The 16,547-nt window shown below is 44.6% G+C and overlaps 1 protein-coding gene across 1 annotated transcript in view; it reads right to left on the reverse strand.

Annotated features, from left to right (window-relative positions):
* Positions 1–16,547, reverse strand: part of UGGT2 (UDP-glucose glycoprotein glucosyltransferase 2) — a 117,573-nt gene that overhangs the window by 22,314 nt on the left and 78,712 nt on the right. The window contains exons 25-30 of the mRNA XM_055142837.1: positions 11,222–11,324; positions 8,841–8,920; positions 6,921–7,104; positions 5,671–5,829; positions 3,347–3,432; positions 1,785–1,869 (exon numbers count right to left, since the gene is read on the reverse strand). Coding sequence (XP_054998812.1) covers positions 1,785–1,869; positions 3,347–3,432; positions 5,671–5,829; positions 6,921–7,104; positions 8,841–8,920; positions 11,222–11,324 — 697 coding nt within the window. The remainder of the gene's footprint in view (positions 1–1,784; positions 1,870–3,346; positions 3,433–5,670; positions 5,830–6,920; positions 7,105–8,840; positions 8,921–11,221; positions 11,325–16,547) is intronic.

Raw genomic sequence — 16,547 nt, forward strand, 5'->3', positions numbered from 1 at the left:
AGCACCATCATTTTTTCTCTGCTATCCTATTTCTGAACCTATATATTAATATATATAAAACCAACCTTCTTTATCTTTAGTTGTTATTTGTCTTCTCGTCTTATGCTTTAGTAGAAGTATAGTTAGACAAATTTTGTTCACTAATATGAACCTAGAATAAAATACTTTACCCATGATTTTATTTTGATCCTCATGCCGAAGCTATTATTTTTCTATTATTTTCTGTGATAGGTATGCTCTCTGCAATAAGATATAGATGGAATTTTTAAAAACTCAGTATGGCAACCCCTCTTTTAATTGGTACCTGCAGTCTGTTTAATGGAATTGGGTTAAATGTTTAGCATCTTGTGACTTCTCTATGTTCCACATTTTTTGCTTAATTTCTTCTCCTTTCTCAGTTCATGTTTACAGATTAAATTGTTTCATTTCATTTGCTAATTGTGGCATTATGTCTCATTTCTACCTTTCCAGTGGCTATTTCATAAATCAGAAAGTTCACCTTTGCCTTAAGGTCTAAAAATACCCATGACCTTTGTCCTAGCTAATGTAAGACTTTTAAGTTAGTGCAAACAACCATTACTTACCTTGACTTAAATGCTACTCCTCTGTATTTAAAGGTTATTTAAAAAGTCCTCTTAAAACATTGCTGCTGTTTTTATACCATAAGTGTCCAAAGATTCAGCCACCTATTTACAACTTTATATTCATTTTTTTCCCTCAAACTCAGACCTTCCATCTGAGATAATTTTTTTGGCCTCAGTAACATCATTAAGAATTTTCTAAATTTAGTGTGAATGTGCAGGTGGCAAATCAAGTTTTCCTTTACTTGATTACCAGTTTATTAAAGAAGGGTATAACCCAGGGATCTGTTTTTTTAAAGCTGCCTGAAAACTCTGACATTTCCTCTTGAAAGATGATCTTCATCTTTTCAGGGTGAGACAGTCTAGGTTGTCATCCTTTTTTTACATTCAGTGTCTTAATCATTCTAGTATCTCTGGTTTTCATTGCTCCTACTAAGAAACCATTTGCCAGAATAGTTACAGCTTTTTAAAGGCAACTGTCTGTTTTCCCCTCCCTCTACTCTTAAAGATTTTTCTCTCTGAGGTTTCCTGTAGTTTTAGAAACAAGTCGAGGTGTGGATTTCCTTTTAAGTATCTTGCTTGGAAGTTTTGGGGGCTTTGTGAGTATGAAAATTAGGTACAGGACAGATGAAAGTTCTCAGGCAATGAAGCTGGAGAGAGAGAATTTTCTTTCCTTGCTGACCTTACTAGGGTCTTGTTTTCCCTCTAAGTCTGTCCTGCCTCCTTATCCCCACTGAGCCCTACTGGCACCAGCACGTTGCCTTTAAGACCTAACAGAAGCATTCCCCGTAACGCTTTTACTAGGTGGGGGTGATGAAAACATTGACCTCTGCCATCACACACAAAAACCCTCTTTCTCACTTCTCTCTCATTTTTTTTTCTGGTGAGGAAACATCACTTTTGCCTTTCAGGGCGAACTTTTCCATCTGCATTCCTGATTTCATCCCTAAAGCCGAATTTGTAGCATGATCTGCCTACAGATACACCAGGCCTAGCACACACAACTTAACTAGAAAAATTCATTTTCTTTCTATCCCCACACTCTTCGCTCTCCCTTCATGAACTTCATCTTCCTTCCACTGCCGGAGTTCCAATGTGGTTACTTTTGGACAACAGCAACTGTAAAATTACTTGTGAAAATGAGTGACAGAAAATACACTTCATCGCAAGAACAAAGCCTGTGAAGGGCATCGCTGCACAGACCTGCACTTGCAGTATTTTGCTTTTGAAGCTGTCCAGCACCACCACCACGTCCCCATGGTCCGGAGAAGAGTCGGTTCCTTTGTGCCTAGAAGCGGAAGACACGGAGATGCTGCAATCCAACCAAGAGAAGGCAGAGCCCCGCGACAAGAGCCAACAGAACAGAGCCCTCCGCACGCGTGTGAGCAGATCACCTGGGGACGCGTCCTATTCCCTTCTGTCATTAACTAAGGTGCCAAAAGACGTACTCTCAAAATTACTTCTCTCTAACTTAAAAAAAAAAAAGAATTTTATCAAAACAACCTAGTAAATTTAGTACTGAGAACAAAAGCTGTATGAGCGTGTCTCCCAGAGGAAAGTCTCTCATACTTCTTGTATTGCAGCAACAGCTAACAGGAGACATTTTTGAAACTAAGGTTTGTAGCATAATCAAAGAAATTTTATACCCTCCAACAACCTTTCCGTAGCCGGTCATTAACAAAATCTGAAGAAGCCGTGAGCTTCTGAGAGGAAAAATGATTGTTAGCATGGTGGCCTGCGTCAAAACAATGTTTCTATGTTTTTTTTCTTATATTACTCACTTCATCGCCTCATTTTCAAAAGTGCATGATGACTGTTACTCAGTAAAAAATATTTTTGACACCCCTCACAAGATATTGGAAATATTACTATAAAAAATGACAACAAGGGGCTGGAGCGATAGCACAGCGGGTAGGGCGTTTGCCTTGCACGCGGGCCGACCCGGGTTCGATTCCCAGCATCCCATATGGTCCCCCGAGCACCGCCAGGAGTAATTCCTGAGTGCAGAGCCAGGAGTAACCCCTGTGCATCGCCAGGTGTGATCCAAAAAGAAAAAAAAATGACAACAAAACTGAACTGAGTCAAAGAGAGGAAGGACTCAGGTGCCAGGGTAGTAGGTGCCTTGGCTTCAGTATATCACATGGTTCCAAAGCAAAAACAAACAAAAATGGCAGACACTCTCAAACACAATCCCTGCTTTTTCCTGGACTGCCCACTGAGGAGCAAGAAAATTCTGTGGGGGAGAAAACCCAATCCTTATAAGTAACAATGAAAACCAGCCACAATCCATAGGCAATTTATATCAGATATATCAAACCTACATATCTATTATTTTAGATATGTGATCTTGGATAAAATACAAATCACCCAATGCATGAAAAAACCCCTCTAGAACATAGCCAACGAGGTAAGTACTCAGGCATACTTTTGAAATTAAACACAGCGGCTGACAAATGCCACATCTTATAATTCTCTGTATTTTGCAGGATGGCGTTTAGAGACATTTCCGTTGGTTTGGAGAATCCCGGCTACAGATCACAGAAAACTTCCTGACAGAGTTTAAAAGTGATCTGGAGGGGCTGGAGTGATAGCACAGCAGGGAGGGCATTTGCCTTGCATGCGGCCAACCCGGGTTCGATTCCCAGCATCCCATGTGGTCCCCTGAGCACCGCCAGGAGTAATTCCTGAGTCTGACACCAGGAGTAACCCCTCTGCATTACTGGGTGTGACCCAAAAAGGAAAAAAAAGTGATCTGGAGAGCTCACCCGACTATTCGATAAATCTCTTCTGACTTCCCTTCACGCAGTTTCAATATCCATGCACCGGGGTTTGCTTTCAACTGAAAATATCCCTTCAAGAAGAGGAAAAAGACGGCAGTTATGTGACTGGACAGATGGGTTGGGAGTGATCCACGGAAGTGCTCACAGTGGAGCGACTGAGGCACAGAGAGGAAGTACAAGCAGGGCTCTTGGACTGCAGTGCTGAACACTTTAGGAAGTAACATTGGTTTGTCCTTGTGTCTCCCCCCGGGGGCTTAGTTTACTAGGCCACGCCCATCACAGTGCTGGAGGCTTCCCAATTCCACCAGGCACTCCCCATCCTCTGTGTTCATCTCCAACCTCTCCTTCGGGCTCTTCTTCCCCTACCAGATACTCACAAATATCCCCAAATCAGACCCTATAGCCTGCAGGTCAAATCTCCTGAGGGCTCTGGATTTTGTATATGTAAGTGAAATACTGCTTGTCCTCTTTCCCCTCTGTCCTTTGCATTGTTCACTGTAGAGCAATGTCCTTGTATGGACAGAGGAAGACAGCTAATGCTATGCTTTTTTAACTTGAGAGTCAACTGATTCTGAATATTTACTCCTGGGTATCCATGACATTACTTAAGCCTCAGATGCCCTGAGTTCCTAACACTCCGAAAGGGTGGTCCTGGTGAGGGACATGGACGGACCCAGGGCAAGCTGTAAGCTACCCTGGCATCAAAAAGGAACAAGCTAACTGTCATAAGAAGTATAATAAGTTAAGAGCATGTCATGCAACAAACTCTGTCATGACCCAAAATGAAGTAACTGAATAAGGACCCTGCTGGAAAGACTCACCTGGCCTGAGGACTGTGGTCTGGGATATATAGCGAGATGTCCCCAGGAAGAGCCACCCTTTAAGCGTAATATATCTCTATGTTCAGAAATATTAGTAAGAAGCAAATTTAATATGGTTGTTTAAATGGAATGGACTGGAGTGGTAGAACAGTGGGTAGAGCATTTGCCTTGCACATGGCTGACCCAGGTTCGATTCCTCCATCCCTCTCAGAGAACCCAGCAAGCTATCGAGAATATCCCGCCTGCACGGCAGAGCCTGGCAAGCTACCCGTGGTGTATTAGATATACCAAAAACAGTAACAACAAGTTTCACAGTGGAGACATTACTGGTGCCCACTCGAGCAAACTGATGAACAATGGGACGACATTATGACAGTGTGACAGTTTAAATGGATTACTATCAAAAAAAAGGAGAAAGCAATGTACCCTTAGATGGAATCCTGCCATGGAGAGATCTCCTAGTAATCTGGAGTGCTCTGGATATATATATATATATATATCCAGAGAAATTTGGATATATATATATGTATATATATATATCACCTAAGATATCTGTACATATATATGTATATATATGTACATATATTAGTTTTGGGGTCCCACCTGGTGATGCACAGAGGTTACTCCTGGGTCATGCATTCAGGAATTACTCCTGGCAGTGCTCGGGGGACCATATGGGATGCTGGGAATTGACTGAACCAGTTGGCCGTGTACAAGGCAAATGCCCTACCTGCTGTGCTATCACTCCAGCCCCCAGATGAGATTTTTGTTCTTAAGTAAATCCCCTAGAAGAACTTCCCCTGAAGGATGGGCTTTACATCTGATTATTGTTATGATGGGCTGGAGCGACAGCACAGCGGTTGGGCGTCTGCCTTTCACGTGGCCGACCCGAGTTCAATTCCTCCGCCCCTCTCGGAGAACCCAGCAAACTGCCGAGAGTATCGAGCCCGCGCGGCAGAGCCTGGCAAGCTACCCGTGCATATTGGATATGCCAAAAACAGTAACAATAAGTCTCTCAATGAGAGATGTTACTGGTGCCCGCTCGAACAAATTGATGAGCAACGGGATGACAGTGACAATGACATTGTTATGATAACGTTCAACCATACTTATGTGTAATTGCTAATCCCCAACCCTTAACTTCTATACAACTAATGCTCTGAGACTTGAATAACTGTGATGCTGCTCCTTCATTTGTCATTTGCTATTGGTGGGGTGGGGTTGGGGTGGGGGTTGGGGGGGTGGGCGATGGTGATCAGCCCCGAATGTACCAAGGGGACTCGGGTCACAGCAGGCAGGCCTGTGACACCCAGAATAGCAATATAGTGTTACTCTGGAGTGACCGGGAGGGGCACGTCCCTGGGCCTGACTGCTCCTTCCCGTTCTCTCCCCGCGGTGTGCAGAGAGCGGGCAGTCATGGCGAGGGATGATTCAGGTGTCCTCCAGCTGGGAGAACTGGATCCCCCAGGCCAGCAGGCGGGCACTCACGAGGTTGGCCATCACTATGGTGTCCACCACAGCGGGGTTCCACTGGGAGCCCAGGACGAACTGCAGGCCTCTCGGCGGCTGCTCGGTGTCCGCGTCGAAGCAGTGTCCCTCCAAGAGCAGAAACTCCAGCTCGTACTCCGCGCGGACACTGCTCTCCATCTGTGGGAAGGAGACCGCGGGCTTTGCCCATCCGCAATTCTCAACATAAGGAAAGAAAAGAAACCTCGCCGGTGACAGACGCAAGCATCCCAGCCCAGCCAACCAGTCTGAAAGAGTGACTTCAGGGGAGAACTCCACCGTGGAAGAGGTTTCTCGCAGACCCAAGCAGAGGAGGGAAGTGTTCCTCCGGCCACCTCTGGTCCGAGTTGCCCCATCACGGGCGCAGGCGCGGGGCAGGCAGGCGGTGCTCTGGAAGCTACAGTAATCACAGTCTCGGGCAGTCAAGGTGGGGTGAGGGGAGTGAGGGGGGAACGCTCAGGAAATCAGCTCCTCTGTGCCTGGGGGTGCCGCTTTGGGCCTGACAAGACATCAACAAACAACAACCACCACCTTTCTGTAATTAAAAAAAAAAACTGACTTGCACTCCAAATAAGATTCTCATTAACTTTGCAAATATGGGAAAGGAAAAAACAAAGATCACCTACAGGCTGGATATGCGTATGCACACGGCACACCGATCCATCTTTCCCTGGCTCCCATTTTGTTTTTCTTTAAAAAAAATGCCACCTATTATTTCACGGAACTGTTTTCTAAAAATTGCAAGGCCATCTTAGTTGGCTGGACACTGCAGTGGCCTCTAGATGTTCCATGGCTGCACATGTGAACATACATGTCTGAGGTGGGGGTTAAGCTCCTCTTACTTCAAGGGACTTAACATACACACACGAAAGTGAAAGCAAAAGGGAAGGGGAAACTAGAGTCTGACGATTTTCTCGAGCATTTAGGAGCGCGGCCTTGCCTGTATCTGCCTTGCTGGTCGGTGCAGGGTACGGGCGAGCCCAGCAGGGCTGTGAATCCACACAAGCGCAGGGGCGGGAGGGACACAGAGGAACCCGGGGCACTGGGCGAGCTGAGCTTGGCAGTCAGGGACACACAGACATCAGAGGAGAGGGAGAGGCCGGATGAGAAGCAGGGACGCAGTCCACTCGGTGCGTGGCAAGCACTCAGAGCAGAGCACTCGGTGGCCACCGCCAGGTGCTGGGGAGCACGGTGCCCGCCTGCCGCCCCCTCGACTGCCCAGGGCGACTCACGTCTTCGAGGTGAATGTTGTCCAGGTCACAGTTGCTGTGCACCGTCTCGACCAACCAGCCCTGGGGGGTGATCATGTTGAGGGTCAGGAGGGGCGACTCGGGGATGTCCACGAATTCCGCCACTGGCCCGAGGGAGCTCTTCGTGCCGAACGTCAGTTCCGGTTCCAGCACAAAACGGTAAAAGCTGTTGCGAGAACGAGAACGTAGAAAACAATAAACAAAAACCCACCCGGGGACCAACACTGAGATCGGTTCTTCCTGTCTCCATGTTTTTAACACGGAACCTGGCTTAGAAACAACATGAGGAGAGGCCCAGAGACAGTGCGGGGGTGAGGGCTCGCCCAGGCTGGGGCTGACCCAGTGTGGGGTACAGGCCCGGACCCCCTGAGAACTGCTGACTGTGGTCGGGGATTCCCGGCACTGCAACGTCCCCGGCTCCTTGGGCTGCCCAGATCCCACACTAGAGCCTGAAACACTGTCCTGCAGGGAACTTCGGAGATGGCAAGGAAATACCATCATTCTGTCTACACTATATGGCGCCTGCGGTGTCATATGCCTCTGTTAGTTATTTCTGAGTGAGCATGACCACGATTCCTTCCAGACGCGCTGATTTGTCCCAATCTATATTCAGTCACTTGGCTGTCTTCAAGTCTGACCATGGTGAGTGAGTCAGGAGGAAGCCCGGTGGCCGGAGTGCATGTTCTCTGTGCAGGAAGCCCCGGGCTCCACCCCGGGGACCACACAGTCCCACTGAGTGATAACTGCCAGGAATGACCCCGAGCCCCGAGTCTGCAGGGGCCCCTGAGCATCTGGTGTGAGACCCAAACAAAATCGGACCCTGGGGTCGTTTCCAGCAATTCCACCTGCCCCCAGGGCCATCAACAGGAACAATCATGAAGCAAGTCGCACTCAAGCGGGGACGTTAGCCGAGTTCAATTGCAGACGGTGGGTTGAAAGCAGCGCCCGCAGTTTCAGGAGCCGGGGACGTGGCTCAGAGTAAAGCTCCTGCCTCTCGAACAACACTCTGGGGTTCAGGGGCCACGTGACAGTATCATAGGTAGGGCGTCGGCGTTTGCCTTGCACGTGGCTCACCTGGGTGGGATCACTGGCACCCCCAGGGTTCCCCAAGCTCACCAGGAGTTATCCCTGAGTACAGAGCCAGGAATAAGCCCGAGCAGAGCCAGCAAAAACAAGCGAACAAAAACAACAACAAAAGAAACCTGGGCTCAATCCCTGGAACCATGAAAGAGAAAAACCTAAGCACCTGTTGTTTTTTAAAAATATATTTTAGGTGTCTGCCCCAATATCATGTGTCCAAAGAAACAGCTATATAAATAAGATCAGAGACTTCTGTTCTTTCGGGGTGGGGTAACAAGTCCCAGAGGCACTGGGGGGCTCTCCCTGGCTCTGTGCTTGGGGATCCTATGGGGTGTGGGGGACTCGAGTCAGGCAGCAGCAGTCAAGGCCAGTGCCCTAACCACTGCACTGTCTCTCCGGCCCCTGTCAGATGAAGACAGTCGGGCCAGCTGAGCTCTGGGCTCAGGGATCACTCCCGGCGGACTCAGGGACCACAGGGGTGTTGGGGATCGAACCTGGGATGGCCAAGTCCAGGGTCCGGGCCCTACCAACTGTACTATCTCTCTGTTCCTTTCATTTGTATAAACAGGCATTCCTAGGCCCTATTTCTACAACTACCCAAGCATAAACATAAATCCACGTACATTCTGTATTCTAGATCAGTTTTAAAGCTCATGGTTTTATATTATTCAAATACAATTATGAATTAACGTTATTTCTGATACTTTCAGCATTTTGGATTACCTAGGTATACTGCAAAGAAAAGAAGGGATATTAATCATGGTCTCTTCTTCATCTGAGCATTTCTATCTCTTGAACCGGAACGACCTTTCCGAGCCTCACCTCTTTAAGGGGGACTCGGAGAGTCTGCCCTTGCAGTTCAGGAACAGTCTCAGCCTCATGTTGACAATCTTGCCAAGCACCTATGAGAAAAGAAAGCCTGGGCGTCAGATGGCCAGCGAATGGTTGAGATGAGCCACTCTCTGCCCAGCAGGGCTTCAACGCTTCCCAGTCCCGTGTCCCCACCCAGGGGCAGGGGCCGGTGCAGGGCGGACGGAGGGAAGGTCTGAATCTAAACAGCCATTGCGGGCCGTGTGGTTTGCCTCTCACACAACACAGCGTTCCTTCACAGACCTACAGTTCCCTATGCATTGAAGAGACAACACTGGAACCTCAACCTGCAGTACAAAGCAGCGACCTCACAGCAAGACGGGGGCACCCTGGCCCTCTGAGCAGCTCCTCGACAAATGAGCCATGGACTAAGTTCTGGGCTACACACGGGAGCAATCTACAGTCATCTCTTTCCTGGCTCTAAGAAGTCGGTAAATGCTTTTTCTTTTCTCTTCGGTTGCGGGGGGCCAAACCTGGTGATGCTCAGGAGTTACTCTTGGCTCTGCACTCAGGAGTCACTTTGGGGGGTGGAGGGGGGACTGTAAGGGATGCTGGGAATCGAACCTGGGCTGGCCGTGTGCAAAGCAAGTGCCTTACCCACTGTACCATCTCTCCAGCCCCAAGAAGCAGATAAATTCTAACTCCTATAGTTTTCACCTTTATATAGACAACAGTCAGTGATATTGGAAGGATATGACACAACAAAGAATGAAGTAAGGGGAGGAGAAAAAACACAAATGCATGGACCTGAAAGGGTGAGTTTGAGGAGAAACTGAAACTCACTGGCTAAGGCTTTAAGAGTTTTGATTTTTAATTCCAATTATTAGCTCCTTGTGAGTTTAGCAATGGAAATCATTGAGTCACTGTTACTCTAATTTATTAAATGAGGAACTACCAATTTCTTACAAAGATGAATTTATATTCTAAATGCATAGAGCTTATTTCTTATTTTATATTAATCAGCTATATGATGTACTTGAGTTGCTAAGAAATAAAGTATGCTAGTAATACAGATGACATAAACTAAAATTCCACATATTCTTGTATAATCCTTTATTTCCACATTCTACTAGTATATTAAAAGCTACAAATGTATGTAATGCTTTTTTCTAAGTAATGACTACAATCATAGGGAATTTGTAAGTATTTTGTAGCTCAATTAATTAAAAGGAAGGAAACTGAAAACATAATTAAGTCTCCCTCCAAAACAAAAGCCCAGGACCATATGGTTTTATAAGTGAATTCTCCCAAACCTGCAAGGAGAACCTATTAGTTTGCCTTCCTTGGCTCTTGCAAAAACTGAAGAAAACAGAATTTTTCTAAATGCATTTTAAATGCTGAAAGCAGACAGCTCCTCTCTCTCTCTCTCTCTCTCTCTCTCTCTCTCTCTCTCTCTCTCTCTCTCTCTCACACACACACACACACACACACACACACAACTACAATCCTTGATGAACAAGATGAAAATATCCTCACCACAATCTTAAGGAGAACTGAAGTCAGCAACACCATAAAAGAATTATGTGTCAGGGCCAAAGGGACTTACTATAGTGTTGCAACTTTGGTTCAACATATGCAAATCAATGATTGTAGTAGAATGTAATAGATTAAAAATATATGATTGTATCCATCTATACAGAGAACTTTTTTTTTAAAAGTAAGACTCGTTATCCATTTTTTGGAGGGGAAGGGCCCATGTGTGTCAGTGCTCAGGGCTTACTCCTGGCTCAGTGATTAGGGACCACTCTTGGCAGGACTCAGGGGACCATAGGGGATTCAGGGATTGAACCTGGGTTAGCTACGTGCAAGACAAATACCCAACCCACTGTACTATTTCTGGCCCCCCAACACCCATTTTTTGGAAAACTTGAAACAAAATGGGGTCAGAGGGAATATATCTCAACACAGTAAATGCCGCAAACAATGGTAAGAAAATGAAAACCTTTTAAGTTTGGGCACAAGACAAGAATGTTTACTCTCAACACCATCACTTGACACAGTTTTAGAAGATTCTATAAACCACAATCATGTAAGAAAGAGAAAAAAATCAGGAGCACAAATATTTGATCATATTTAAAACAGACTTAAAGATTATAAATTTCAGGGGCTGGAGAAATAGTACAGTGGGTAGGGCGTTTGCCTTGCATGTGGCCGACCCGGGTTTGATACCTAGCATCCCATATAATCCCCTGAGAACTGCCAGGGGTGATTCTTGAGTACAGATCCAGGAGTAACCCCTGTGCATTGCCATGTGTGATCCATAAAGCAAAAAATATATATATATAAATTTCAAAATATAAGTATGTGTAATCCATAAAAAGGTGTTTTCTTACAATCAATAACTGAGCCATCTTCTGCGCCTCTCTTGTTAAAGGATCAACAATAGCGATGACATCAAAGAACATATCATTCTCTAGTGGATTTATCTTTATAATGCTAGAAAACAAATACAATGAATGGCCATGGGTTAAATCTATTCAGTGATAATCAGGCTTAATATCAGCTATCTAGTTTCTTATATATATTGCTTCATTTCATATAAGAAAATACAAAGGTTTAATGTTCATAATAAAATATAAAGATAAAAAGAGGCAGAGAAAATGAGAGTATGATTTTGTGAATGGATATTTTAAAGAACTCTTCAAAGAATAATACTATTATGGTGATAATGCTAAAAACTTTAAACCCCCCAAATTCTTTTTTTTTAATTTAAATTTTATTGAATCACCATGTGGAGGATTACATAGTTCTCAGGATTATGTCAGTTATACAATACTCAAACACCCTTCCCTTCACCCGTGCCCATATTCCATCACCAATCACCCCACTATACCTCCCGCCCCCTCAGTCCCCGCCCTTGTAAGTGATAAGTTTCACTTCGTTTACGCTTTATCTTGGTTACATTCCATGTTTCAACACATAACTCACTATTGTTGCTAGGGTTTCCCCCCAAAAAAGAAAAGACAGTACCACTGTCAAGGAAGCATTTGATGGCTCTCCATTGCTGAGAATGTAGAGATATTAAGTCCCGCTGTTTGTTACATAACTTTTCTATTTTTTTCCCCCTCGTCCCGCGCCGCCGAGTTCACGCCTGTTTAGTAATCACCACGCTGCCTGACAAAGGGAAAACAAACCAAAAATGATGGCTATTTCCCGTCATCAGCCGGCGTGGGGCTCTGGCTTAGTTGATAGTCTGGTAGAATGTCTGCAAGCAGTTTCTGGAACCAAAAGTAATACGCTGGTATTGGCCCAGGCTCGAGATTCCACCAGCGTCCCACTGTTCCAAGTACATAATAATTTATTCCCTCGTATCCCATTCCCATGCCACCAGGTCCATGTCAGCTTAATGGACATCATACTATGGTTAACGCCACACCGTGTTTCTTCCCGAGAAAGAAGGATATTTCTTCTCAGCCGGTGTGGGGATATGGCTTAGTTCAGTCTATAGAGATGGCTACCACTTTGGTAGCCTTCAATATTTCAGCAAAAGACTTACTATTCTTGTTAGGATTTCCCACCAAAGTCCGACCCGTTAAAAAGGAACCATTTCATATTGGTGATGATTAAATGACAACAGGTTGCGCAGCCATGGCAGCGGCCTCGAGGCTTTGAATTTCTGTATAAAGTCCAGGGAAAGTACAGCCAGAAATTACACGTCGCTACAAACTTTAACCCTATTATGGTCCCCCCAAAGTCCAACCCATTACAATGGAGCCATTTCATATTGCTGATGATTAGATGACATTAGGCTGCTGCGGCCGCACGGTTTTGGGTTTCTATATAAAGTCCAGGGAAAATTCTGCCTAAAATTCTATCGCTACAATCTTTTACCCTTCAACATAAAATTCAGTACTATTGTTTGGAGTTTCCCCCCACGGTAAGCCATGGCAAAAAGGAACATTTACACGTTGCTGACAATCAAGAGATATTAGGTCTTGATTTTTGAGATATTAGGTTTTGGATTTCTATATGAAGTCCAGGGAAAATTCTTTTGGTAATTGCATCACTCGCTGGCAGCGCCTGGGCCAGAAGCTCCGAGCACACAGTTTGGAGGCATTTTGGGGGCACCGCTCGTGTCCAAAGTGGTTCAGTTGCCTCCGGGGTCGATCTCGCGTGGGGCCGGAAAGGCAAACCCCCCAAATTCTTATGGATCATACAATGCAAATGATAAAACCAAATGCTTCTGTGCTGACTGAATATATTTTCTGAGGTCTGAGAATGAAAATGAACAATTCAGCACTTCTGTTGGAGTTCGTATCGAAAAAATACATGATATGTGCAGGAAGGTCTAGGGAAAAAAATAATCCACCCAATTTCTTTCTTTTTGTGGTGGGGGGAGAGGATTTTTCGGGTCATATCCAGTGATGCCCAGGGGTTACTCCTGGCTCTGCACTCAGGAACTACTCCTGGTGGTGCTCAGGGGACCAGATGGGATGCCAGGGACGTAACCTGAACAAGTGCAAGCAAACATCATAATAAACTGTATTATCACTATGGCCACAATTCACTAAATTTCTTGTTCTAATGGAACCCAGATATCACTATACTTCCTCCTCTCTGCCAGCATGACTTTGCCCTTCACTGATCTCAGCGTTCTCTTTCCGCCCTCTCCCACGACCACCTCTCTCTCTCTGTCTCTCTCTGTCTCTGTCTGTCTGTCTGTCTGTCTGTCTCTCTCTCTCTAATGTTCGGGATCCAAAGGACTCGATGTGCAAGGCCTACTAAGCTTCACCTCTTTCCTGTTTTCTTCCGGGGTAGCCATACCCAAATAGTGCTGAGTGTTCCTCAGGGGTCTCTCCTGGTGGTGCTCAGGGTCCCCGTGTGCTGGGGGTCAAACCAGGGCTGGCTCTAAGGCAAGTGTCTTATCTCTTGTCCTCTCAGTCCCTGAACTCAGCTCTAAGTCAGAAAATGGGCTCCTCTTTTCAAGGAAATGCTGGGAAAATCACAAAGAACACAGTAGGAGATAATTCTACAACTAGTACAGTTAAAATTTTGTTTTATTTGATAAAAATTATATGAAATTTCAGTTGAATTACTATTTTAACACAGCTATAATGAGAACAATTTTTAGAGATATAAGTATATATATATATATATATATATATATATATATATATACACACACACAGACACACAAAGAATAAGGGCTGGAGTGAGAGCACAGTGGGTAGGGCGTTTGCCTTGCACGTGCCCGACCCAGGTTCAATTCCTCCATCCCTCTCAGGGAGTCTGGCAAGCTACCGAGAGTATCCCACCCCCATGGCAGAGACTGGCAAGCTACCTGTGGTGTATTTGATATGCCAAAAACAGTAACAAGTCTCACAATGGAGATGTTACTGGTGCCCGCTTGAACAAATCGATGAACAATGGGATGACAGTGACAAAGGATAAAAATGAATTAAAAATGTTTATAGATTACAGGGACATTCTTCTTTGGTTCAGAGTGACTATAGATACCTATACTTTTTTCTTGCAGCAAATGGATTACTTTCTCAGCAATTAAATAATCAAAAGTGTAGTAACACTATATACCAAAAGCATAAATTAACACCACTGCATACCACGTTACCAAAACCATAGCACTGTAGCACTGTCATCCCATACAGTTGGTATGACTTAACTAGGAACGGTAGTCAGACTATATAGGAATCCTGATGGATAATTACGGTAAAAAAATCAGAGGTTTTAAAATTAAAGTGAGTACATTGGGCATGACCATTAGTTTCCTTGGCACAGATGACAGGCATTGTACAACATGTAGCACTACTATTAGTTTTTATGCACGTTTTATTGGGGCATTATTATGGCTCCAGTTGGCATCTGTTGACCGCAACTTGAAACTTCGCCCCTCTGAGGCCAAAATGAGCCAGGACTCCAAAAGCCCCGTCATCCGAGTGTCAGGATGTAGGGCCAGGACGATCTGCCGAGCAAAACCCTCTGCCCTACCGACAGGCATCACACAGGCCCATCTGAGAACTATAGCGGAATGTTTTCTCATGCAACATTAACAACTGCCCTACATCTACCCGCGTCACCTTCTAAGCCAACAGGTTTGTACTCAACTGCCAAGAGACTGCTGCTACCCTTCATGTCATCAGCGAGGAGGAATAAAGTCAGGCACGCGGATGTCACTAGTTACCAAGAAGCCTGAGGTCAGAGAAGAAACACTACAGAATGGTCTCTGAAACACTCGACGGAACGGTCTGAGGCCACGGCAGGAGAAAGTGAGCTCGCTACTCACTCAGGTTTGCATTCATCCAGTGCAGAACCATTTTTCTGAATTTTAGGATGCAGTCAGTTTATGTACAATGACTCTTATCATTGGTGACTCTTATCACCCCTGGACAATGCAGGACAATTGGACTCTTTACTACAACCACTGCTCTGGACCCAGGGTCGGACTGAAATCTTAGCACAACTATAAGACTGTATTGTGATTTCAAATTGTGTTGTGATTTGGAGACATTACTGGTGCCCGCTCGAGCAAAGAGATGAACAATGGGGATGACAGTGCTACAGCGCTACAGTGAATATTCTATTTGTATACCCATTTTATATACTTGGGGTTGCATAAAAGTTTCTTGGACAAAAAAGAAGTCATGGGTGGAGAAGGTTTAAGAGCCCTGATACATAGATTTTACAGATTTCTCAGGGCTAAGAAAAAATTAGAATATGCCTTTCATTTTTCACTTTTTTCCAGATTTACCCTGCCATTTTCTTACCCCTTTTGCACACTAAGATACTTTTGCTACATGTATTACTATGCAATTAAACTTTTAAGACAGATTAAGCTAAAATATATTATGCTAAAATATATTTTATATTAAAATAGCAGTAACACATTTATAATAGCTATATAAAAATATTTCTCTAATATTACAAATCACTCCATAGAGAAAAAGAACCAGACTGGCAAAGTTATAATATTACCTATCACTAAAAAGCCATAACTATACAAATATTTCAATTTGTAGTACTGTGTACAGTTTCATAAAGCAATAAATCATAATTATTGAATAGTAAATATGTATAAATTAAAATGATCTAATTTTTTTTGCTTTCAGTTTAGCACATCATATTATCCTAACATAAATTCAAAGGTTCACCAACATTTCCTTGAGAAAAAATCAAACTGTAACTATTCAAATAAAATGCTAATGATAATTCTCCTTGACGGAACAAAATCAGGGCCCTGAGAAAGATAAGAACAGTATTTCCAAAGACAATTACTTGAGGTGATAGTTCTAAGACATTTGAGTAAACTCAGAAAAACTGAGTATTTGAAAAGGTACTTTGGCTCCTCTTACAACAAATACGCTTCTTAAAAAGCATGAACAGAGAAGTCCTTTGAGACCCACTCACTCAGAAACCATCGAGGATTATAGTTAAAATGCCTTTGTCATTCCCATGTTAATTCTGGGCCCTGGGAAAGCAAGTCTGGGACATTTGCTTGGTTCCCGCATGACTTTATTCTGTGTCTACTCGGCCAGGCAGAACCACGCTTTTCAGAATTCTGCTGGCTTTATGCGTCTAATGCATCTGGTTTAGGTGCGCGGGGAGCGCCAGGCACCTGACACGCCTGGAGGGCAAGAAGCAACAGCACGCCAACCTCCCCCAACCTCCCCCGGGACGCTCGGCGCTGGAGGACACCCACTACTC

This window comes from Sorex araneus, chromosome 1 (genome assembly GCF_027595985.1).
Source record: "Sorex araneus isolate mSorAra2 chromosome 1, mSorAra2.pri, whole genome shotgun sequence".
Classification (NCBI taxonomy): Eukaryota; Metazoa; Chordata; class Mammalia; order Eulipotyphla; family Soricidae; genus Sorex; species Sorex araneus.